The sequence below is a fragment of the Sciurus vulgaris genome, assembly GCF_902686455.1.
Source record: "Sciurus vulgaris genome assembly, chromosome: 6".
Taxonomy (NCBI): Eukaryota; Metazoa; Chordata; class Mammalia; order Rodentia; family Sciuridae; genus Sciurus; species Sciurus vulgaris.
This window is the reverse complement of record NC_136466.1, coordinates 4,918,709-4,944,766: the sequence shown is the minus strand read 5'-3', so window position 1 is coordinate 4,944,766 and position 26,058 is coordinate 4,918,709. Positions and strand designations below refer to the sequence as shown.

Sequence of the window (26,058 nt, the reverse complement as noted above, 5' to 3'; positions counted from 1 at the left end):
TTAATCCGACCTGCAGCTCAGCCTCTGGGATTGTTCAACCACCCTGGTAAATCATGAACATAATAAAAGACTGGCAGCCCTCACAGCCAAGGAAGTCAGGGTGCTCTTCTCTTGTGTATGGATTTTATTGTCATGATGGGATGGAAACAATGGTGCTGTGCTTATGAAAAAAGGAATATCTTTTTTCATGCTGCAATGGAGAGAAATATTCTTGTGATTTGCTCTAATTTTTTACAATATTTTCTTTAGAATTTGATTTTTGAATATCTAAAAGGGTTTAATAGAAAATATTATGCATTTCTGTGCTTTAACATTTGTTTGACAATGCTCTAAGAACAGATTATGTGAGTGTAAGTTATCTCCAGATATGATTGGTAGAACATTCCCGTATGACCATATTTGAATACGGGTACTGCAACATATACAATGAAACTTCAATACATGTAACCTCAAAGGATCTCAACAAATATATTGAATTATATTTACTAATTAAAAGATGCACTCAGCCAAGCATAGTGATGCACATCTGTAATCCCAGTGGCTAGGGAGGCTGAGGCAGCAGGATCTCAAGTTCAGAGCCCACCTCAGCAAGAGTGAGGTAATAAGAGATCCTGTGAGACCCTGTCTCTAAATAAAATGAAAAATAGGACTGGAGATGTGACTCAGTGGACAGGTGACCCTGAGTTCAATTCCCAGTACACTCCCCCAAAAGTACATTGAAAAAAATACATATTTTTTGAAGAATCCATGGAAATAATATGGTAACCCCACAAATTTATTTTGTACCAAAACATAAATCCTAAAAAGGTGATATTTAAGTCAGCTATTTTGCTGATGTGACTATCTGACCAGAACAATTGTAGAGGAGAAAACTTTACTTGAGGGCTCACAGTTTTAAAAGTCTTAGTCCATAGAAGGCTTTCTCTATTCCTTGGGAATCAAGGTGAGGCTAAAGATCATGGTGGAAGATAGTGGAAGGAGCTCACATAATGGTGATCAGAAAGCAGAGATTCTTCACTGACCAGATACAAATATGTACCACAAAATCACATCCCAATTGTCACCTCCTTCAGCCATACCTTACCACTTCAGTTACCACTCATTTAATCCCCCAAGAAGACAAAATCACTGACTGGGTTGAGAATTTTACCACCCAATAATTTCTCTTCTTCTATTGTCTCACATGTGGGCTTTTGGGGGACATGTCACACCCGAACCAAAACATTTGATAATAGAGTAGGCAATGTAACTTGTAAAGTCCTAAAGTGAAGAACATTGTATGCAATTATGAACTTCAATCAGTAAAATTAAGATAATGCTGAAATGTTTCTTTAGCATTTTCTTAAGAAAAACTGTATTCCCATGACTCTCCTCACAGCTTTCATTACTTGTTTATTCCTGAGACTGTAGATGAGAGGATTCAATAAGGGAGGAACCATGGTTCCTCCAGAGAGGAGAGAGAATCAAGTCCTGAAGTGTGTCCGAGGTTGCTGAAGTCCTCAGGTACATACCTGTGCTGGAGCTGAAAGAAGGACACCACGAGGATGTGAGGGGTGCAGGTGGAGAAGGCCTTTACTGAGGCTCTGGTGGGAGATTTCAGCACAGTAGAAAATATGTGATATATGACATAATGATTAAACCAAACCAGCCCCCACCACCTATTAATAAAACACAGAAGAAGGACCATGTTATTTCTGGTGTCAGAGCAGGAGAGCCTTCGCAGAGACGGGACATCATAGAAGAACTAATGGAATGGACCATATTTGACTGGAAGAAGGACAGCTGGAATGTGTTCCCAGTGTGCACAACTGCATACACCAGGCCACTAAGCAGGGAAGCCAGGGTCATGCAGACACAAAACTGAGGGTTCATGATGGTGGAGTACTGGAGAGGTTGGCAGATGGCCACATAGTGGTCCCAGGCCATGATGGTGAGAAAAAGAAGTTCAACACATGCACTTAAAATGACTAAGAAGATCTGGGTTGCACATCCAGCCACTGAAATGATCCTGTTGCCAGTGATGGAGTTGACACAGGCACTGGGGACAGTGGTGGAAATGTAGCACATGTCCAAGATGGACAGGGTCCTGAGGAAGAAGTACATGGGCGTGTGCAGGTTCTGGTCAGCAGTGGTGACAATGACAATGAGCAGGTTCCCTAACAATGTACCCAGGTAGGTCACTGTGAATATTGTGAAAGAGAGGACTCTCATATTCCAGCCATCAGGAGAGCCCAGGAGAAGAAATTCAGTTACCATGGTGGAAATTGCCATTTACAGGAAATTCTGGTTGAGTAGGATGATAAAGAGATAATAGGAAGCAAAAAACATAGATTAATACAATTGATCTACATATTCATGTTCAATGTGTTTTCCTGAAAAGGAAATGTCACTCCTGGTTTTCTCATGTTTAATCATTTCTGAGCAGAGTGCATCCCACAGGGCAGGTGTGGAAGTCTGCAGCCCAGGGTCTGGGTGTGACCTGCAGGGTTGTCCTCAGCATCTCCATCATGCTTTCTTTGACCTTCTGAGACTCCCATGCAGAGCTCTTGCAGGGCTTGCTCTCCTCCTCTCCTGCATGACCATTGCTCTGAAGGTGCGTTCTTCAATGCTCTGTAATTCAGTTAACATCATTCTCTTCCCATGAACTACAGCTGATGATGTTATTTACCACTCTGTCCCATGTTAATACTGTTTTTTTCTCAGTGTTTTTACTCCATGAAGTTAGATCCTTTTTACATAAGACAATTTGCCTTTGTCTCATTGACACTTTCCATTTACTTCATTTCTTCTCAATGGTATCATGATCACTTGAAAAGACACTGACTGTAATCCCTAAAAGGGAGATTTTGCTCATAGATATAACAATTCTGCAGCAGCTCACACAAGCTCAATCCTGAGTTACCTACATTATCATTTCCTCTTCCCTTTGCCAACCTGGATCCTACTGATCACCTTGCCAGGTTAACCACACTCACCCTTAGTAAAGAGACCTTCCTCTGAGCCTGTCTGCACTCCTCTGGAAGTGTGAGTGTCCCCCAGGGTCAGGGGTGGTGGCCAGACACAGTAGGTTGCTCTTAACTTCATAGTCATGGTGAAGTTCAAGTTGTACTACTCAGTCTACCCACAATCTTTTCTGATCCCCATCTCCAGTTGCCCCCTGACACAAACTTGAAACTCACACCTGAGTGACTTTCTTGCCACAGCTGGCAGAGCTCATTTTCCTACTGTCACCTAATGCTCTAATTTTCCCATTAGAATGTATGGAACTGGAACGGAGGCTCAAATGCAACTTTCTTCTGTAACCTTGTTACTAATCTCTATTTTTCCACATGTTTGTTTTGTATAAACAAACATGATATCATATTTAGTATGATATTGGCATATCATACTAAATTGCAGGAAATGAGTATGCGTTCATCACCCCCACAACAGTGTCACACATCTTTGAATTTTAGACAATGTAATGATCATCTTTTTACACATTTGGTAGAAATGACATGACTTCCTGCCTAGTAATTAGTCAATAATTATATTGTCACATTTATGACTAACCAGTAAGGTGGATTGAATTTATTCTACTGATTTACAAATGAGTAGCACCCAAATAGACTTTGGACCATCTTCACTCCTGTAACAGACACAGCTCCGGCTGGTTTGAAATAATGAAAGCCTAATGCCCATACATTAATACGATAAAATCTAAAGCAGTAATTGATAAAAAAGACATTATTGATGACATAATTATGGCCACAGCTATTCTAAAACCTGGGTTTTAGGGAAATAAGTAAATGATTAGTGTCTTTACATAATGTAATTACTCACTCCTGTGTGTCACATGCTGTCAACATGAACAGGACAGTCTCTCCTTGGCTTCTCCCACCAAATTTGTCTTCAGCCAGGGTATACCTGTCCAGCCAGTACAGTGCCAAGAGGGATGTGGGGATCTCAGCCACCTCTACTTTATGTGAACCTAGTGCCCAGCTAGAGGATGTAGGGCCCTTGGGGGGACCATATCACAGCCTGCAGAGGCAGGAGGAGGCCAAGCACACCAGGAGGCAGCAGAATCTCCGGAGCCCAGGAGAGAGAGCTGGCCACATGCCAGCACACACAGTGCATGACACAGGGGAGTCCTCTGCTGGGCATCACCCTAAGTCATTGCTGAGAAGTGTGTATCACTGAGGAGAGGCTGGTGGGCTCACAGTGTGTTCTCATCTCTGCATCCTTCACCTCAGTGTGAGTTAGGGGTGTTTATGGGATCAGTTAGCATTCAGGTGCTGAGAACTCTCACTCCCTCAGCAATCTGCAAGTGGGAAACTTCTAACGATGGCTGCAGTTCAGCAGTAAAGCCTCTTATCATTCAGACGAAATCCACCTGCAAAATCAACCTCTGTAGCAGTTCGTGGTTATCAGTTCAGTGCCATTCACCACAGTACAAAACTGTACATCTTCCAATACTTCTTGTTCCCAAATACTATTTTGTAATTTATTTTTATTGTAAACAAATGGGATATATGTTGTTTCTCTGTTTGTACATGGAGTAAAGGCATACCATTTGTGTAATCATACATTTACATAGGGTAATGTTGTCTGATTCATTCTTTTATTTTTTCTTCCCCCCCCTACCCCTTCCACCCCTCTTTTCCCTCTATGTAGTCCCTCCTCCCTCCATTATTTTCACCCTCCCCCCATTAAGTGTCATCATCTGTTTATCAGCGAGATCATTCTTCCTTTGGATTTTCGAGATTTGCTTATCTCACTTAGCATGATATTCTCCAAATACTTTTATTACTTCACATGAACTGTCATATCCTTTACACATACTGTACATTTTATTTCTAATTGCAGTCACTGGAAAACACTAAAATTTACTCTGTATCTTTACCTGTTTGTGAAATCTCATATAAAAATAATCATTCAATGTATGGTATTTTTTCTGGCTTGACTAAGCCTGGGCTTTTCAAAATTAATCCAACTTGTAACATGTATCATTAGTTCATTCTCTAAGGATGAAAGACATTCCATGATATGTATATGTCAGAAATATTTTAACACATTCACTGGTGAACACATTTTCTTTATTCTGTTAATATAGTGTGACTGATTTACTGGTTCTCATATATTTTGGCATCTTCAATATTTCTGGTACACATTCTGTGCACTGTATGATTATGTTGAGTAATTGTGTGAGCTTTGCATTTTTTACAAAAACACCTGGTCAAAATCAAAACAAAACATAACAATAGAAGTTCCCTTTTAAGAAAAAAAAAAAAAAAAAGAGCAACTTAGAAGAGGGAAAACACATTTTGGCTCGGGGGTTCAAAGTCTTAATGTCATTGACAAATTCAATAGCATTGTGCCCATGGTGTGGGCACATTGAGGAAGGACCCAGTAGAGGGAAACTGCTCCTGATGTGGCTACAAGGAAGCAAAGAAAGGGAAGGGAAAAGGGGAAGCAAGGAAGATGAGTGCCGCAGGGCTTTACCCCAGGGACCACCTCCTCCCTCAATACCCCACATGCCTAAAGCTACCACCCAGGCAAGTCATTTGAACCAGGAAGGACTGACTAGATTGCAGCTCTCACAATCCAGTCATTTTACCTTTGAAAATTTCTGCCTTGACTCAGTTGCTTTTTGGAGACATCTCTTTTCTAATGCATAATATCCCCTGCTAGTCCACTGAAACTCTTGTCCATTTAACAATGCAAAAAGATTTTAGTTCATCTCCAATGGTTCCATAATGTTTAAAATTCCAGCATTTCCCCAATGTCCAAGACCACAGTCTCACCTGAAACTGAAGGTAAACTCTTGTCTGTGAACCCTTATAAAAACCAAAAGCAAGTCTCATAAATTCAATATCCACTGGTAGAGAGCAAACCTTCCCTCCAAACAGGAATAATAGGGCTATTGAAAGAATGAATGGGTTCAGAGGGAAAAAACCCAGATGAGCAAACATGACTCCACCTGCAATTCCTCATACAGTATCTAGGACCTTCAGCTGAAAGACCTTATTTCCAAAGGGATTGGGAATTACTGTCCTTTGGTCTTGCTAATTGGGGAGCAAAGGACTCTCTTTTACTTGGCTCTCTGTGTAGGTAGCAGCTTTTCTTGGCAGGCAGTTCATAAACCTTGCATAAGCAAATTTTTGTGGATTCCATTCCAACTTTGATTTCACCTTCACAGCTTCACCTATTACCATCTGAGGCGCAGTCTACAGACTTTGGCACTTGCTACAGTTTGCCTGACATCCAGAACTTTCTTTGATATGCTGGTGGAATCCACCATGACCCTTTGACTTGATCCACCCAAACTGAATCAAGAGGGCATACACAATTTAAACAGTTCAAATTCAAGCAATGAAATAGAAGAAGCCATGAAGAGCCTACCAATCAAGAAAAGTCTGGGACTAAATAGATTCTCAGCTGAGTTCTGCAAGACCTTCAAAGAAGTGCTTATACCAATAGTCCTCAAAGTATTCCATGAAATAGAAACAGAAGAAACTCTTCCAAACTCATTTTATGAAGCTAGTATAGACCTGATACAAAACAAAATACATGGGGGAGATCCAAAATGGTGGACTAGAGGGAGACTGCATTCTTTGTTGCTCCATAACTCCAGTTCCAAGCAGAGGATATCTGTTTCTTGGTGAGGCAGTTTTTGCTGCTTAATGATCCCCTGCTGTTTACCCCATTTGTCTTCTGTGATCACCTGCAGTCTGCCAGCATATTGATGCCTTTTTGAGTGCAGATTGCTCACAGTCAGGCATCTATCATCTGCCATTAGCCTGCCTCTTGCCTCTTGCCTTTCTATCACCTGCCTTACACCTATCCATCACCCAAAGCACGAGGTTCACCTCCCAATCATCTGACAACAGTCAGCGAGCTGATTGCTGACCGCCAGTGGAACACCGCAGTACCTTAGGTTTGATTACACATGGCTGCGCGAAACAGCCAGGCCCCATAGGATCCCTGGCCAGACCGACTGAGCCCCATCTCCAGGATCCCTCAGCCCGACTGATCACTCCCTGCCTCTGGGGCCCTCACATCGACTGACTGCTCCCTGCTGCCAGGACCCCCAGAAAACCTGACTGCACCCTATTACAGGTACCCCAGACCGACTGATTGCACCTGGCCTCCAGGATCCCACAACCACACCAAACACACCAACCACCAGGAACCCTGCCTAACCAACTGCACCCCACCGCCAGGACCTCCAGCTGACCACGACACACCCTGAGCTGCAGCTCCCCATTTGCCAACACATTTGGAAGCCAGAGCAGCCATCTTGTATAATCCTGGAAGCCATATATCCGATTTTTAGGTGGGGAAAATCCCATCTTGAGATGCGTGCTGCAGATTTGAAGCTCATTGTCAGGTACCTCTCATGCATCAGGCTACTGAAGACTGGGAGGTTTCATTAATATATGAGTGTTATAATGTAGATTTTGTTTTTTCTCCTTATTGAGAACTTTTAAGTTTTTATTTCTTTACTTTTCTTGCTCACTTTTCCTTTCATTTACCTGTTCCCTCAGAGTCTCTGTCTCCCTTTTTTGCATGCTAACATCCAATTTCTTTTGATCACACTTTCACCCTTTCTATTATCTAAAACTGCTGTATATTCTTTTCTTATCCCATTAACAGCTATATTCTACATCCCTCTGCATCCTCTTTGTCCTCCATTAGAAACTGCAGACCTTATTGAAAATCTGTTTCTTTTACTGAAGATAATATTTGAACTCATTCTGTTTACTATGACCATTTTTTTATTGTCCTCATAAGGGCTATTTGGTCTAGGATTGCATAGTGTCTGATTTGGGCACTGCTAATATTGATCTCCCCTTAAAGAAAAGGTTTTGGAAACCTATAGACCCACTATAAGCCTATAGGGGGAAATCTGCAATACCCCAGATCTGCACTGCTAGAGGGGAAGATACATGAACAACATGAAAAAACAAGGGAAGAAAATGATCCAAACAAATTTAGATTCTACATTAATAGAATCCAATGACAGTATGGTAGAAGACATGTCAGAAAAAGACTTCAGATTGTACATGATTAAGGTGATTCACAAAGCAAAGGAGGAAATAAGAGAGTAAATGCAGGTAATGAATGATAATAACAATAAGCAGTTGAAAGAACAACCACAGAAAGCAAAAGATCATTTCAACAAAGACATAGAGATTCTCAAAAAAAAAAAAAAAAAAAAGAAAATCCCTGAAATGAAGGAAACAATAAACCAAATAAAAAACTCAATGGAAAACATCACCAAACGACTAGACCACTTGGAAGACAGAACTTCAGACAATGAAGACAATATATTTAATCTTGAAATTAAAGTTGCCCACCGAAAGGATGGTAAGAAATCATGAACAGAATCTCCAAGAACTATGGGATATTATGAAAAGGCCAAATTTAAGAATTGATGGGATTGAGGAAGGCACAGAAATACAAACGAAAGGAATGAACAACATATTCAATGAAATAATTACAGAAAATTTCCCAATCCTGAATAATGAAATGGAAAATCAAATACAACAGGCTTACAGAACCCCAAATACACAAAATCACAACAGATCCACACCAAGGCACAGTATAATGAAAATGCATAACATTGAAAATAAAGATAGGATTTTGAAGGACACAAGAAAAAACATCAGATTACATATAGGGGGAAACCAATACAGAAAGCAGCAGACATCTCAACCCAGACTCTAAAAGCTAGAAGTGCCTGGAACAACATATTTCAAGCTCTGAAAGAACATGGTTGCCAACCAAGAATTCTATACCCAGCAAAACTAACCTTCAGATTTGAAGATGAAATAAAATCCTTCCATGATAAACAAAAGTTAAAAGAATTTACAAATAGAAAGCCTGTGCTACAGAATGTTCTTAACAAAATATTGCATGAGGAGGAAATGACAAACAACAATGCAGGTCAGCAAAGGAGTAACTACCTTAGAGAAAAACACTCAAAGGAGAAACAAACCCAACTTAAAAACCAAAAATAAGCCCAAATGACTGGGAATACAAATCTTATCTCAATAATAACCCTAAACGTTAATGGCCTAAACTCATCAATCAAAAGACATAGACTGGAAGATTGGATGAAAAGGAATGACCCAACAATTTGCTGCCTGCAAGAGACTCATCTCATAGAAAAAGACATCCATAGACTAAAGGTGAAAGGATGGGAAAAAACCTCCGACACACATTTTCTCAGTAAAAAAGTGAGGGTTTCCGTCCTTATATCAGATAAAGTGGACTTGAAGCCAAAGTTAGTCAGAAGGGATAAAGAAGCACATTTCATACTGCTCAAGGAACCATAAATCAGGAAGACGTAATGATACTAAATATTCATGCCCCAAACAACAGTGCATCCCTCTACATCACAGAAATTCTACTCAATTTCAGGAATCACATAGAACACAACACAATAATTCTGGATCACTTTAAAGCACTGCTGTCACCACTAGGTAGATCTTCCAAACAAAAACCAAACAAAGAAACCATAGAACTCAATAACACAATCAAAACCTAGACTTAATAGACATATGTAGAATATTCCATCCATCAACAAGCAGATTCACTTTCTTCTCAGCAGCACATGGAAGCTTCTCGAAAATAGACCATATGTTATGCCACAAAGCAGCCCTTAGGAAATGCAAAAAAATTGAGATACCGCCTTGTGTTCTATCAGATCATAATGGACTGAGAATAGAAATCAATGACAAAATTAAAAACAGAAATTACTCCAACACCTGGAGACTAAAAAATATGCTATTGAATGAAACATGGATAACAGAAAACATCAGGGAGGAGATAAAAAAATTCTTAGACGTCAATGATAACGATGATAAAACATACCAAAATCTCTGGGAAACTATGAAAGCGGTACTAGGAGGAAAATTCATTACATGGAGCACATTCCATAAAAGAATGAAGAGTCAACAACTAAATGATCTAATATTACAGCTCAAAGCCTTAGGAAAAAAAGGAAGAGAATAACAGCAAAAGTAGTAGAAGTCAGGAAATAATTAATATCAGAGATGAAATCAGTGATATTTAAACAAAAGAAACAATTTAAAAAGTTGACAAAACAAAAATTGGTTCTTTGAAAAAGTAAACAAAATAGACCAAACCTTAGCCACACTAACAAAGACAAGGAGAGAGAAAACTCAAATTACCAAAATTAGTGATTTGAAAGGAAATATCATGACAGACACCACTGAGATACATAACACAATGAGAAGCTACCTCGAAAATCTGTATTCCAACAAAATAGAAACTAATGAAGACATTGACAAATTTCTATAGACATATGCTCCTCACAAACTGAACCAGGAGGACATACACGATTTAAACACATCAATATCAAGCAATGAAATAGAAGAAGCCATTAAAAACCTACCATCCAAGAAAAGTCCAGGACCAGAAGGATTCTCAGCTGAGTTCTTCAAGACCTTCAAAGAACAATTCATTCCAATACTTCTCAAAGTATTCCAAGAAATAGAAAAGGAGGCTACTCTACCAAACTCATTCTATAAAGCTAATATCACCCTCATACCTAAACCAGGAAAAGACACATCAAGGAAAGAAAATTTAAGACCAATATCCTTGATGAATATAGATGCAATGATCCTTTACAAAATATTGGCAAACCATATCCAAAAACATATTAAGAAAATTGTGTGCCACGATCAAGTGGGGTTCATCCCTGGAATGAAAGGATGGTATAACACCCAGAAATCAATAAACATAATCCATCATGTCAATAGACTTAAGGATAAGAATCATATGGTTATTTCAATTGACACAGAAAAAGCATTCAACAAAATACAACATCCCTTCATGCTCAAAACACTAGAAAAAATAGGGATAGTAGGAACATACCTGAACATTTTAAAGGCTATTTATGCTAAGCTCATGGCCAACATAATTCTTAATGAAAAACTGAAAGCATTCCCTTTCAAAATGGGAAGAAGATAGCGATGTCCTCTTTCACCACTTATATTCAACATTGTCCTTGAAACTCTACCCCAAGCAATTAGACAGACTAAAGAAATAAAAGGGTTACCAATAGGAAAAGTGGAACTTAAGCTGTCACTATTTGCTGATGACATGATGCCATATTTAGAGGATCCAAAAAACTCCTCCAGAAACTTCTAGACCTCATCAATGAATTCAGCAAAATAGCAGGCTATAAAATAAACACGCATAAATCTAAAGCATTTTTATATGCAAGCAATAAAACATCTGAAAGGGAAATGAGGAAAACAACTCCATTTGCAATAGCCTCGAAAAAAATAAAAAACCTGGGAATCAATCTAACCAAAGAGGTAAAAGATGTCTACAATGAAAACTACAAAACATTGAAGAAAGAAATTGAGGAAGACCTTAGAAGATGGAAATATCTCCCATGTTCTTGGATAGGCATAATTAATATTGTCAAAATGGCCATACTACCAAAAGTGCTATAAAGATTCAATGCAATTCCAATTAAAATCCTAATGATGTACCTTACAGAAATAGAGTAAGCAATTATGAAAATTATCTGGAAGAATAAGAAACCCAGAATAGCTAAAGCAATCCTCAGTAGAAAGAGCGAAGCAGGGGGTATCGCAATACCATATCTTCAACTCTATTACAAAGCAATAGTAACAAAAACGGCATGGTATTGGTACCAAAATAGACAGGTAGATCAATGGTACAGAATAGAGAACATGGACACAAACCCAAATAAATACAATTTTCTCATACTAGACAAAGGTGCCAAAAATATGCAATGAGAAAAGATAGCCTCTTCAACAAATGGTGCTGGGAAAATTGGAAATCCACATGCAACAGAATGAAAATAAACCCCTATCTCTCACCTTTCACAAAAATCAACTCACAATGGATCAAGGACCTTCAAATGAGACCAGAGACCTTGCATCTTATAGAAGAAAAAGTAGGTCCAAATCTTCACCTGTTGGCTTAGGATCAGACTTCCTTAACAGGACTCCCATAGCACAAGAAATAAAAGCAAGAATCAGTAACTGGGATAGATTCAAGCTAAATAGCTTTCTCTCAGCAAAGGAAACTATCAGCAGTGCGAAGAGAGAGCCTACAGAGTGGGAGAAAATCTTTGCCACTCACACTTCAGATAGAGCACTAATTTCCAGAATATATAAAGAACTCAAAAAACTCTACACCAAGAATACAAATAAACCAATCAACAAATGGGCTAAGGATATGAACAGACACTTCACAAAGAAGATCTACAAGTAATCAACAAACACGTGAAAAAATATTCACCATCTTTAGTAATACCATTCCTCTCTTTCTTCATGATCAAGAAAAGTTGCCTTCACAGTTCCTGTTTTGGATGATTATAAGCCTGCTGATAGATATCAGTGGAAAGTTCTTCCTTAAGGTATGTTCAATAACCCCACATTATGTCAACATTTTGTGAATAAGTCTCTTCAGCCTTTCTGACAATTATTCCAACATATTCATGTTTATCATTATATAGATAATACTTTGTTTGCTGGGCCAATACTTACAGAAGACACTTTACTAAATTGTGATTCTATTACAATCTGGCTTCCATGTGTCAACAGAAAAAATTCAATGACAACTCCCTATTAACTATTTAGGATATAAATACTCCAACATTATTCCATTCTTCATATTCCAAAATTGACTCTTCCTTCTAAATTTTCCTTAGCTCATTTGCAAAAATTTTTAGGATATTTAAATTGGGTACAACCATATATTTCTTTAACTACTGATATGCTGTTGCTTTTTATCAGGTGTTGAAAAAGCAACATAATCCCGCCATTTCTTTTACAGTTAAAAGCTGCACTGAATACAGCTCTTCAACACGTTAATGAAAACCTATCTAGAGTGCTATGGATAGACTCCCAACACTCACTGTTCTTTTATCTCTAATAATCTTTATAGGAAAGTCTTATGCCTTTGCTGCAGTTATTGCATTTATAATCAAGACATGTTTAAAAGAGTTGTCACATTCTTTTTACTTTTCAGGGAGAAATATTCTCCCTTATGCTGATATGTATGCTTAATTGATCTCAGATGGGCACAACCTTATTTTATCTCTTTTAGGAACAGATATAAATATACTTTAACTTACTTAAGGGAAGACTATGGGCTGATGATACAGCTCAGTTGGTAGAATGCTTGCTTTGCAAGCATGAAGCCCTGGGTTCAATTCCTAGAACCACAAAAAAAAAAGGCTTTCCATTCGCAATATTTACAATTTTCTTCATATCATCAAGCTGTCTTTACTGATGTTTTGGCTCCTGATGCTTTCCATGCACCTCCAGATGAACAATTGTCCTTATTGTGTCAAGTCTCCTGTGTTCCTTCTTCTATAATCTCCTCCATTCCACCTTCCAGTGGGATTAGTGTCTACACTGTTGGAGGAAAACAATGGGACATGGTATCTATATTCACTGCTAAAAAATGGACAGATCATTACACATTTCCTCAAGCTTCTCCTCAGTGGGCAATATTAGCTGCAATTATTTTGGCTCTTTGTATGTTTCCCACCACCTTAAACATCATGGCAGATTCTCAGTGTACAGCCAAACTGATGCCTCATGTTTCCTCTGCAATTCTGTCACCTCATCTGAACTCTGGACTGTTACCCCTGTTTGTCACTCTTTGATCTCTTACAGGATCATACAGCTCCAGCATTTCTTGCTCACATAGGCAGCCACACTAGCATTCCCAGACTGCTCACTGAAGAAAGGCTCATGCTGATGCTGCTATAAAAACACACTATTTTCACTTTTCATGTGCTGTGGAATCACACAGGTTCTTTTCATCAAAATGCTCACTCTTTAATGAAAACCTTCTCCCTTTCCACTCAACAGGCCCGTTTCATCACTAATAATTGCTCTCATTGCATACCCCATTTGTCCCCTACTTGGGAAACTGGAAACCCTTGAGGTTTACATTCTAATGCCCTTTGGCAGATGGATGTGACTCACTTTCCTTCCTTCCACCCCTATTCTTTTTTACATGTTAAAAAAGATACATCCCCAGGTCTTATATGGGCCAATGCACATCATGTAGAGAAGGTCTCAGCCTGTATTGCTCATGTGCTCCTTTGCATTGCCATGGTTAAACCTCTTCATTTAAAAACTAATAGTGCCCCTGCTTATACTTCTAGTGCTTTTACTCAGTTTTATAGTCAATGTAATATAATTCTAAACCATGGAATTCCCCACAATCCTACTGGACAGACCTTAGATGAATGTACACATCGCATGTCTAAAATGTGCCTTTAAAAAAAAAAAAAAAAAAAAAAAAAAAAAAAACAGAAAAAGGGGACCTAGCCTTGGTCATGTTAATAATGCTCTCAATATTGCCTTATTCACAATGAATGCTTTTAATGTACAATATGAGGATAATGTATAGTGCTTGTTGTCTGCCTTGGACAGACACTTTACCCCTAAGGAATCACTACCAAAAATTTATGTAAAATACCAAGTTTTTATATAAAACTTGTTGGGACCCTGTACCTTTGATTACTTGGAGGAAGGGATATGCTACTGTTGTTACTTCTACAGGTTCTGTCTGGATTCCTGCCATGCATTTGAGACCTGTCAATCATCAAGAGTTCGCATTAGGAACAACCTGATTCCCAAATTCCATTTGTTCCTGGATGAAGAGGACCCTGATTCAAAGAGGAAACCTCCAAAAATATCAAGAGACCCAAGTCTTCCAGTCTTCTAATCTTCTAGTGATTTGGGGGGACATAAAAAGTTTAACAACATCTGCCCAAGAATTACTAGCCTATATGGGTTTAGAATGTACCCCAGAAAATTTGAACTTTCATCTTTAGCTTCTGCACTCATTATAATATTTTGGACCACTTAGTAAAAATTTTTAATTCTTCTAAAATTTATAATGAATACCCCAAGGTATTCATTATAATAGGATCGCTATTGATTATTTGCTGCTATTGCATCATAAGGGATGCCAGGAACTAACAATATGTGGCTGTATCAATTTAACTGAAAACAGTAACCCCATACAAAAAGAATTGGGTCATCTTAAAGCATTGTAACAAAAGATCAAAAAGATGATGGAGGTTGGGATTTATTAGATTGGTTAACCTCTTGACTATCGAATTTCACATGGATCTAACAGCTTTTCATTGGAGGAGGTTTACTGATACTTGTCTTATTGTGCTGTGCTTCTTTTTGCCAAACTCTGCCTTCCTTTCTCCCCTCACCTTCCTTAAACAAAAGACAAGTCATGTCTATTAAAAAGGCCATACAAAAAAAAGGGGGGGGGGGGGTTGAGGTTTCAGGCCAGTCAATGTTCAGAGGTGCATAAGTCCTCCAAATGAGCAAACTCCTCAGGACAGTAAGACCCTCTGCTTGAATGGCTTAGAAATGCTCTGGAACTCCTCTGTCCTTCAGGCCTGGAGATATTATCTTATTATAAAAACACTTGGTACTAATGGTTCTGAGAAGCAAGCAAGTTATATGTCTGCACATGCCCAAGGCTAACTGTACAAATATAAGCTAATGTAAATTGATATAACCCTGGAATAGATAGCAAAACTGAATTGGTTTTCATAAGGGATCACTTCTTCGTTTCACCATCTTGTGTACTTCTCTTTATTTTCTCTCCCCTTAATCTTTACAGCTGAACACCAATTAAACTTTACAGAAGTTCCCTTTGTCTAAAAATAATTTGCCTCAGTTTTATTGACACTTTCCATTATATTCCTTTCTTCTCAATGGATCATAATTATTTACAATGACACTGACTGTATATCCTGAAAGTAATGGTTCACTCATAGTTACAGCAATTCGGCAGCATGTCAGGCAAGTTCAATCCTGAATCACCTACATCATCATCTCTGCCCTCTGCAAACATGGGTCCTCCTCCAGGCCACATACACCCTTCAAAGTAATCTTTATGCTGCACCTGCCTGGATTCCTCTGGAAAGACGTGTGTTCCCTAGGGTCAGGGTGGGTGGCCAGATACAGGTATGTTGCTGTTAATTTCACAGTGAGTATAAAGTTCAAGAGTAGGAACTCTACCTTCAGTCTACCTGAAATCTCTTTCTTACCCCATCTCCCATTCCTCCCTGACACAAACCTGACTTTCACCTGAGGAATATTCTTGTTCCCTGCTGACTTCTTTACAGTGAGCTATTGATTTAATTTTCCCAATTAGTTTATACTAGAATTTAAAGGACATTCAAATACATTATGTTCTCCAAAAACCTCTTCAAAGTCTCTAATTTTTCTTCTGTTTTCCTGTAGCATTAGAAATCAACATGTTATTCTACCTTTCTGTAAATCAATATGTAGCCACCACCTCAAGTTACTGGTGCAAATTTCTTGATTTTGGGCCACGGATCATGCATCATTTTAATCTTTCAGGAGCAAGTGCATGACTTCCTCCATGGTCAACTTGTGGCATTGTTGATTGACTTCTCACCTGCACTGGCTTTCTTTATTCTACTGATTTACAGATGAAGAGCTCCCAAGCAGACTCTGCCCTCTACTCATTGTAGCACACACAGTGCAGCCTGGGGTGAGGTCATGCAAGCTCGGCACCCTGTGTACTTGTAAGATAAGTCTATTTAATGCAGTACTCGCTCAGAAAATATAACTAATGACCCAAATATGGCCATGGGTATTTCAGATTCCAAGATTTGAAAAAAAAACTATTGGTATTTTTAAATAATTTGATTTTCATGGTAAACATAATACAGTGTGTAAGAGTGTAAATACATATGACGAATTCAGAAGGTGATGGGTGATGAGACAAATCCATGTTAAACACCTTGCAGTTTTCACCCTTCCTACTGCCTTTTAGGCACTTCACAGGTTGTTACTGATTAGTCCCAGGCATTTATGTCAAATACAAGATGGAAAATGAAAAATGTGTTTAGGATCTGGAAGTTGGCATAGAACTATAGAAACATGTTCTTTGATTCTGTTTTTTTTGTTGTTGTTGTTTTTTTTCAATACTAAACCATGTACTACTTTTGTCTTCCCAATAGAATTAGTAAATTCTCCAGTAAGTAGTTTGAATCATATGAGCTTAATTGATGTCCTTCTTTGCTTATGTGTTTTAACTCCAACTTGAAAAATTCTTCTCAAAATTTGACTTACTTTTCTCATAGATCAGTCGCCTAGGAAATTTCAGATTTTGGATATGATACAATAAGTATATGACTCACCACCTAACTTTCTTAGGTTCTCAGCATATTCTTGGAGATCCACAAAATATGATTATTTTATGAACCTAGGTTTTCTTTAATAAGAAATAACTTTATTACCTGTAGTTTGACCTTATGATTTTAGAGCATTCATATCTCCATTTTCCTTTATTTAATATATTTTTAATATTGCTTTTTATTTCTTCTAATTAGTTATAAATGACAGTAAAATACATTTATTTATTTCAATAAATTATACATAAATGGAATATAATTTCTAATTTTTTTTATTGTGCATACCATAAGTTCACATTGGTCATGGAGTCCAATATATGCATGAGGTAATAATGTCTGTTCCCTCTACTATCATTCCTACCCTATACCCCTTCCCCTCCTTTCACTCCTAGTCTAAAGTAACTCTATTCTTCTCTGGCACCACAGACTCATTGTGTATTACATCCACATATCAGGAAATACTTTCTCCTTTGGTTTTTTGGGTTTTGCTTATTTCACTTAGTATGTCAGGAAAAGAAGTAGGAGGAGAAGTTACCACATGTTTAATGTCAGAAGTATGAGGAGGGAGTGCTCCAACTTCTCTCCTCTATAAGAGAGAAAAGCTGGGAGTGTCCCCCTTTGGTCCTTCTCTGGATATTATTTAAATTTCAGAATGGGAAACAGGTTGTATTTAATAATGCAAAGGATTGCTTGGGTTGTAAGACACAGGAATTAATTATTTTCCAATTTATTTTTCCTATTATCAGTTATGGTCTATTGTTATTGATCATTCATTAGGAATGCTGAAGGGCACTTTTTCACATCCTGATCTCCATAATGTGCTTCCAAAGGCTGTGTGACCTTATTTTTATGTTATTTCCATCCTCATCCCACCTGACATACCTTTAATATAAAATGTGAAAAATTATTGAAAAGTAGAACTTAATCATGATCAGGACAAAAGGTGAACTTGATGAATTCAAAACCCTTCAGTGAAAATACAGTTTTAGATGCTTTATTCCCAAAACTGCTGAAAAATAAGAATGCTTGTCATTTGCTAAGTGAACTCTTTTCTACCTACCTGTCACCTGTCAGTTGTTTGGGATTTTGTCTTTCTTAACTTAATATGAATGTATTTATTTGTCAGCTCTCTAAAATCCATGTGACATGAAATTAACCTTTATTATTGTTCTTGGTTATCAATTCAGTGGTTACCACTTTGCAAAATTGTACAACTTCAACTACATCTTGTTTCCAAATAATTTTATTATTTCCAATGAACTGTCTAATCTGATATACTGTTCCTATTATCCCTACTTGCTTTCATTGGAAAACACTAAGTATATTCTGCATCTTTAAATTCACATATTTGTGAAATTTAATATAAATAGAATCACTCAACATATGTTTCTTTTCTGACTTGTCTTAACCTAATTATTTTGAAATTAATCCACCTTGTAGCATGTATCATTAGTTCACTTCTTAAGGGCAAATGACATTCCATTATATGTATAAGCCAGCAATATTTAATCAACACATCCATTTTTCTCATTCTGTTAATATAGTGTGACTGATTCACCAGTTATCATATTTTCCCATCTTTGACATCTCTTATATGCTCCATACTCTGTAGGATTATGTCTAATAATTGTGTCAGTCAGTTTTACATGTTCATGATGAAAATACCTGTTCAAAATCAAAAAATGATAAAAAAAAAAAAAAGCGGAAAACCAACTCAGATGAGGAAAACACATTTTTGCTCATGGGTTCAAAGTTTTAGTCTATCATTGACCAATTCCACAGCTTTGTGTCCATGGTGTCCATGGACCCAGTAGAGGGAAGCTTCTCAGGAAGTGGCTGCCAGGAAGCAAAGACAGGGAAAGGGGAAGTGGGTACAAGGAAGATGACTGCTTCCAGGGCCTCACCCCACTGACCACCTCCTCCAGCAATGCCCCCACATGCCTAAATCTGCCATCTGGCCAATTCATTCATTTAAACTGGAGTATAGGAGCTAAAGAAATAACTCATTTTGGAAAGTACTCACCTAGCATGCACAAGGACTGCAGTTTGAATCCTTGGCCCCTCAGGCGGGGAAAAATAAACTGGGATGGACTGATTACGTTGTGGCTTTCACAATCTAATCAGTTTACATTTGAAAATTCTGCCACGGAATGGGAACATTTAGGACACACCTCACATCCCATCCATAACATTTCAACACTGGACTCCAAAACTGCTTGTCCATTTCACATTGCAAAAAGAATTCTGTCCATCTCCAAGGATCTCATAGTTTTAATAATTCCATTATTTCCCCAAAGTGCAAGTCCAAAATTTCACTTGAAACTGAAAGTAAGCTCTTGACTGTGAGCCCTGTAAAAATCAAAATCAAGTTCCATGCATCCAGCATTCAGTTGCAGAGAGTAAACCTTCCCACAGCAAAAGGAAATAATAGGAACAGAGAAAGAGTGGATGGAGGCAGAGGAAAACCACAAGTCAGCTGAACAAACAAGCCACACAACTCCACCTGTAATTCCTCATTTAGCAGCTAGGGTCCTTGGCTGCAAGATGTTATTTCAAAAGGGCTCAGCAGTCCTGCCCTTTGGCTCTGTCAGTTGCTGAGCATGGGGGCTCTCCTTTTCTTTGGCTCTCTCACTGCAAGCAGCAGTTTTTCTTGGGTGACTGTCCATACTACTTGCATCTGTTAATTCCTGGGGATTCTATTCCAATATTGGTTTCACCTTCAGAACATAACCTATCAGCAGTCATGGGCAGTCTGCAGAACCTGACTCTCCTACACTTTGCCTAGGAGCTGTTGGAGGCCATTCTTTGAAATGACTGTGGAGGCATCCATGACTTGAGTCCCCTGCATTTCTGCAGAGCCAAATGTAGACCATGCTAAATTCTGCTGCCAGCTCACACCATAGTTGGGTCCCTGAAATTATTGCAACATTGATTCCTGAATGTTTACCTGAGTGAGCATGGTAAACCACTCCCAGAGGCCCCTGAGAAAACAGGGTGCTCCCACTACACTTCTCAGGAATTTTTTTTGTTCTGCATTCTTGAGTATGGAATGGGTGTGGTCTTGCAAGTTCTCAGATGCTCTCAGTCACTTCCCTATTGTGTCTGTTTGAAATGCTTAGCACCTCTTAGGGGGCTGAAATCTTTTTAAAACCACACCTTTGTTGGCCACAGGTTTTTAAATGATTCCTTTGAAACTCTGATCGAATCTGTTTTTTAAATCTATTAATATAAACAACTGCTTTTTCTTTAATTTTTTATTTGGTTTAATTTGTTATACATGACAGTAGAATGCATTTATGCATTTTAATAAATCATACATAAATGGAATATGATTTCTCATTTTTCTGATTATACATATTGTAGGATCACATTGGTCATGCAGTCACATATGTATATGACACAATAATGTCTACTTTATTCTACTAGCCTTCCTACCCCCATGCCCATTCCCCTCACTTTCTTACAATTCTCTTTGTCTACGGTATTGATATAAATATTCTAAAGGCTTTATAAACATAGAAAACTCTGATGGTTGTTGTATAATGTTTCCAGTCATGAACATTACCTTAAATTGCATTATAGAATAAGATAGTACATTGTCTTTTTAGTTGTTATACTCTCATCAAACTTCTAACTATGGGCTGCTCTAAGTCTTTTGTCATCTGAAGTTTTTGTTCTATGAAGAAATGACAAACATAATCATGGAAAAGATTCTAATAAGCACTCTTAAATATGGTTTCCTAACAAGGATAGACTTAATATTTTGGAAAATTTTTCTTTCCAATATGTATCTTTGACATTAATGATATTACTATAAAACTTTCTTTCTTGGTTCAAAACTATTACACAAAGTAAATGTTTTTGCAAAATTCTGCAGAAGTTCAATACCACACCTAAAAAATAACAGGGTTTTGTGTTATTGGACACAAAGTGTGGGACATTATTAACTCCTTTTATCAACATTTCTTTTTCATATCCTCTGCAAGCAGGATTTTTTTAATGGAGATTGAACTCAGGGGCACTCAATCAGTGAGCCACATCCTCAACCCCTTTTTGTGTTCTATTTACAGACTGGGTCTCACTAAATTGCTTAGGGCATCCCTAAGTTGCTAAAGCTGGTTTTAAGTTAACCATCCTCCTTCCCCAGCCTCCTGAGCTGCTGGGATTATGTGCATAGTCTATCTTCCCAGCAATTTAAAACATCTTAAAGTATCGATTAATCATTCAAAATCTTTGGGGGAATATTAGTATATGTAGAAGGAAATGACAGGGAGGGGGTATGAAAAATGGTGGAATGAGACAGACATCATTACCCTATGTACATGTATGATTACACAAATGGTATGAATCTGCATTGTGTACAACCATAGAAATGAAATTATGTACCTCATTTGTGTACAATGAATCAAAATGCAGTCTCTAAAAAATTAAAAGCTAAATAATAAAAAATATTTTTCAAGATCAATAAATAATATTAGGCATGGTGTATGCAATTTAATTTCTTTCTACATTTATACATTAAGCATAAAATTAATTTACCCAGTTAGTATAACTCATAAAAAATTTGATACAAGTTACTCTATAGATGGTAGAGGAATGTGTGTAACAGTGGAGTTTGCGGCCCTCTTCTGGGGTTCTCTGAAGGTCCTTCTGCTCTGGCACAGAACATTGGAACACTGAGATCCAGAAGCCAAAGGACAGTCTGTGGATGGAGCTTGTGTTCTGGTTGGATCATGATAGAGCAAGTCAAGGCCTCCTCCTTCAGCCAGTGTTGCGGTGCTCATGGGCTCCTACTACAAGAATTCTTTTGTCTGAAAACCTTAAGAAGTGCCTTTATTAGTTAATCACTTGTTTATGATTTTGTATTTTCCTAGGTATTAAGTATATTTATGTTTTTCTCCACTTTTTTTCTATTAGTGAAGGTGTGAACAAAATTGATTTTCAGAATTTGGAATTTAATGTATTGATTGTGATAATACATGAATTATTTTTCACGTTGTCATATAAGTAATCCTAGAAACTTGACCTTGAACATAAGTCAGCCATTAATAATTCACAAAGCATATCCAAGTAAGAACACTGAAGTGTTTGGAGAGAAATAACTGTGAGAGATACTGAAAGGCTGCGCCAGACAGGTGTGGTGCTGCACACCTGCAGGCACAGTGCATCAGGAGACCAGGGCAGGTGTGGTGGGATTTCCAAGCCAGCATCAGCAAGTTAGGAACGCCCTAAACAACCTAGCAAGACCCTGACTCTAAATAAAACACAAAAAAAGGGCTGGAGATGAGCGCTTGGGTTCAATCTTTGGTAAAAACAAACAAACAAAAGACAAAAACAAAAAGTCAGAAAAAACCCCAAAATGAATACAAAACACAAACACTGCCACAAGGGTTTAGGGAACAATTACAGAGACAAGATTCCTTTAAGAAGTCCAGTAAACTGAGAGCAGTGGAAGAGTTGAACTAGGTCAGAAATTTAGCCAGACAACAATGGCCCATCTTTTCATAATTTCAGGCATGACACATTAGCATGGATAGCATTTAAGTAAGATGTGTGGAAGGTGAACCTTCAGAGCTGACCTGCAACTCAGCCCCTAGGCCTGTGCCCCCACACTGGGTCACTCATGGACATAAAAAAAGACTGGTGTCCATCATGGCCAAGGGAGCACAGGGTGTTCTTCCCAGTGGAAGGATTCGACTGTGGGGCCAAGGGCTGTGGTCACCATGGCCTTCTGTGTACTTCACGGGCAAGGAATTTCTTCTTTTCTTATGTGTCAGATAGATTGGTCAGAACTTCTGTAAGATTTGATCTTTGAATACTTTCAAATTACATTTATACAATTGTGTATGACTGTGTTTATAAATTTGTTTGACATATCCTCTGAATAAGAGCAGATTATGTGAGTGTAAGTTACCGTCAGATTTGATAGCTAAAGTTTTCCTCTGTGACAGTATTTGACACAGGTTCTGTGACATATTTGATACATCTTTAATAAATATAACCATGAAAGATTTATGCAATATTATATTTAATCATTAAGAGATGTATTGATAAAAGTACATATTTTATAAAGGATCCATGGAAATAATATGGTAAATCACAAAAATTACTTAACAAAATAACTCCTATTCTAGGAAGGTGATATTATGGCAAATAGTATAACTTATAAAACCAAATATGAAGAGCATTTGATCTAATCTTGAACTCCACTCACTGATATTAGGATAATGCTGAAACCCATTTTATCTTTTCCCTGAGAACATCTGCTTGACTCTCCTCACAGCTTCCTTTACCTGTTTGTTCCTCAGACTGTAGATGAGGGGATTCAAGAAGGGAGGAACCATGGTGTAAAAGGAAGAGAGAATGATGCTCTGTAGTGTGTCAGAGGTTGCTGAAGGCCTCAGGTACACACCTGTGACAGAAATAAAGAAGATGGACACCACGAGGATGTGAGGGATGCAGGTGGAGAAGGCCTTCCCTGTCTCTCTGGTGGGAAATGTCAGCATAGCAGAAAATATGCGAATATATGACATGGTAATAAAAGTAAAGCAACCACCAGAGACCACCACAGCAGAGACAATAAGAAGGACCATGTTGCTGGTGGTGTCAGAGCAGGAGAGCCTCAGCAGAGAGGGGAGATCACAGAAGAACTGTTGGACCACGTTTGACTGACAGAAGGACAGCCGGAAGGTGATCCCAGTGTGCACACCTGCATACGCCAGGCCACTGAGCAGGGAAGCCAGAGTCATGTGAACACAAAACTGAGGGTTCATGATGATGGGGTACTGCAGGGGCTGGCAGATGGCCACATAGCGGTCCCAGGCCATGATGGAGAGAAACAGCATCTCCACATATGCACAAATAATGACCAAGAAGATCTGGGTTGCAAAACCACCGACTGAAATGGTCCTGTTGCCAGTGAGAGAGTTGACACAGGCATTGGGGACAGTGATGGAAATGTAGCACATGTCCAAGATGGACAGGTTCCTGAGGAAGAAGTACATGGGTGTGTGCAGGTTCTGGTCAGCAGTGGTGACTGTGATGATGAGCATGTTCCCTAACATGGTACCCAGGTAGGTCACTGTGAATAATGTGAAATAGAGGACTCTCATATTCCAGCCATCAGGAAAGCTCAGGAGGAGAAATTCAGTTACCCTGGTAGAATTGGCCATTTATTGGAAATTCTTATTTTCTGGGAAGATAAAGATATAAAATGGGAAGCAAAGCATGATAATGAAATTACTGTACATATTCACGTCGTGTTTTCTTGTATTTTGAGTTTCTTTCTCATCAGAGTAAAGGTCACTCTTGTTTTTCTGATATGCTTAATCATTTCTAATCAGAGAGAACCTCCCAGTGCAGGTGTGGAGACCTGCTGCCCAGGGTCTGGGTGTGACCTGCAGGGTTGTCCTCAGCTCCTCCATCATGCCTCCCATGACCTCCTGAGACTCCCATGCAGAGCACTTGCAGGGGTTGCTCACCTCCTCTTCTGCCTGGCCACCTGTGTGACAATCTGTACTTTAATTCTCTAAAATTTAGTATCTCTCCTTTCTTGTGAATAATATTTTTACATTATTTTGTCATTGCATCCACATTTAAATTTCAAATTATAATCCATAGTTCAAATTATAATTAATTTTCATTTATTTTATTGGAATATGTATATAACCTTGGATTATTTATCTCCATGAATGTGAAAAATGTTGCTCATGAGGAAACAGTCTCTAATAAACAGCCATTCCCATTTTAGGTCTGCAAGTCCAGTGTTGTGAACACTGAGGTGACCTGGCTGCACCTGTTTTGTCTTCCTGAGTCAGAATCTATCTGTGATTTCACAAATTTCTTTGCAAAAAAATCTGTGCATTTCTAAGTATGTGGTAATAATTTTTTTTATTGCTCACCTTCATTTTTATTTAAATATAGTGATCTTTTAATAGAATAAATAACTCTACAAAGCAAATATTTTACAGAAATATAAAAATGCAAGTCTATTTCATAATTAAACAAAATTAACTTTTAGGCACAAGATTTTAGAAATCATGAAAGAATGAGAGATGAACCCAAGACAAATAAATATCAGAAATAACAAAAACACACATTACATACCACTTTAATTGGTCTTGTTTTCCAACCTATTGATTAAGGCCAGAGTTTCAGGAATCCTACTTTCCTTACGAAATGGAAATATCCAGTTTGACTGTACCTAATATATATTCAAATTAGACAAATAATCTTTCAAAATAATGTAATAAATGCATCACACACAGACACACACACACACACACACACACACACACACATTTTACTGAGACACCCTCTGTAACAGGGAAGAGTTTTGGAATTTTCAAGTCTTCCTACTACTGTAGCAATCCACATTGAAAATATAATCCTGCTAGATAAATAACATGATGAGTGGCATTATTACATATCTCTAGTTCATTTGTATTGTATTTCCCAAAGTCAAGTTTAGGAAAAATTAATTTGAAAAAGAGAATTTTAAGCCAATCATGGCAGCTTGAATAACTATCACACGAGCTACTTGCAAACACTGTGCAGACATCCACCACCCTCCAGGTACATTACTAATGAACCACTAGGAATCACACAAAATTCTATGGTGTTCATAAGACATCTCTGTGCCTACTATTCTTTGCAGAATTTATCCTTCATTTCCAGAGCTATCTGACTCTGGATGAAATTACAATTTGCTGAGCAGAAAAAAACGAGTCTCAGGTGTTGTTGGACTCTAACTGCCAAGTACTCACTCCTGATTGCTACCGTTCTCCATGTGTGAGTAAGCTCCTGTCTCTCCTTAGCTGCTCCCCTCAAATGTGTCTGCACCACAGTGGATCTGT

The 26,058-nt window shown here is 38.2% G+C and overlaps 1 protein-coding gene across 1 annotated transcript; it reads right to left on the bottom strand.

Annotated features, from left to right (window-relative positions):
* Positions 1–23,445: 23,445 nt before the first annotated feature.
* On the bottom strand, positions 23,446–24,375 carry LOC306663493 (olfactory receptor 14C36-like; the record flags this gene model as incomplete). Its single annotated transcript, XM_079143812.1, has 1 exon — positions 23,446–24,375. One exon carries the CDS (start codon positions 24,373–24,375, stop codon positions 23,446–23,448), a length of 930 nt encoding a protein of 309 aa, XP_078999938.1.
* Between the last annotated feature and the right edge of the window lie 1,683 nt (positions 24,376–26,058).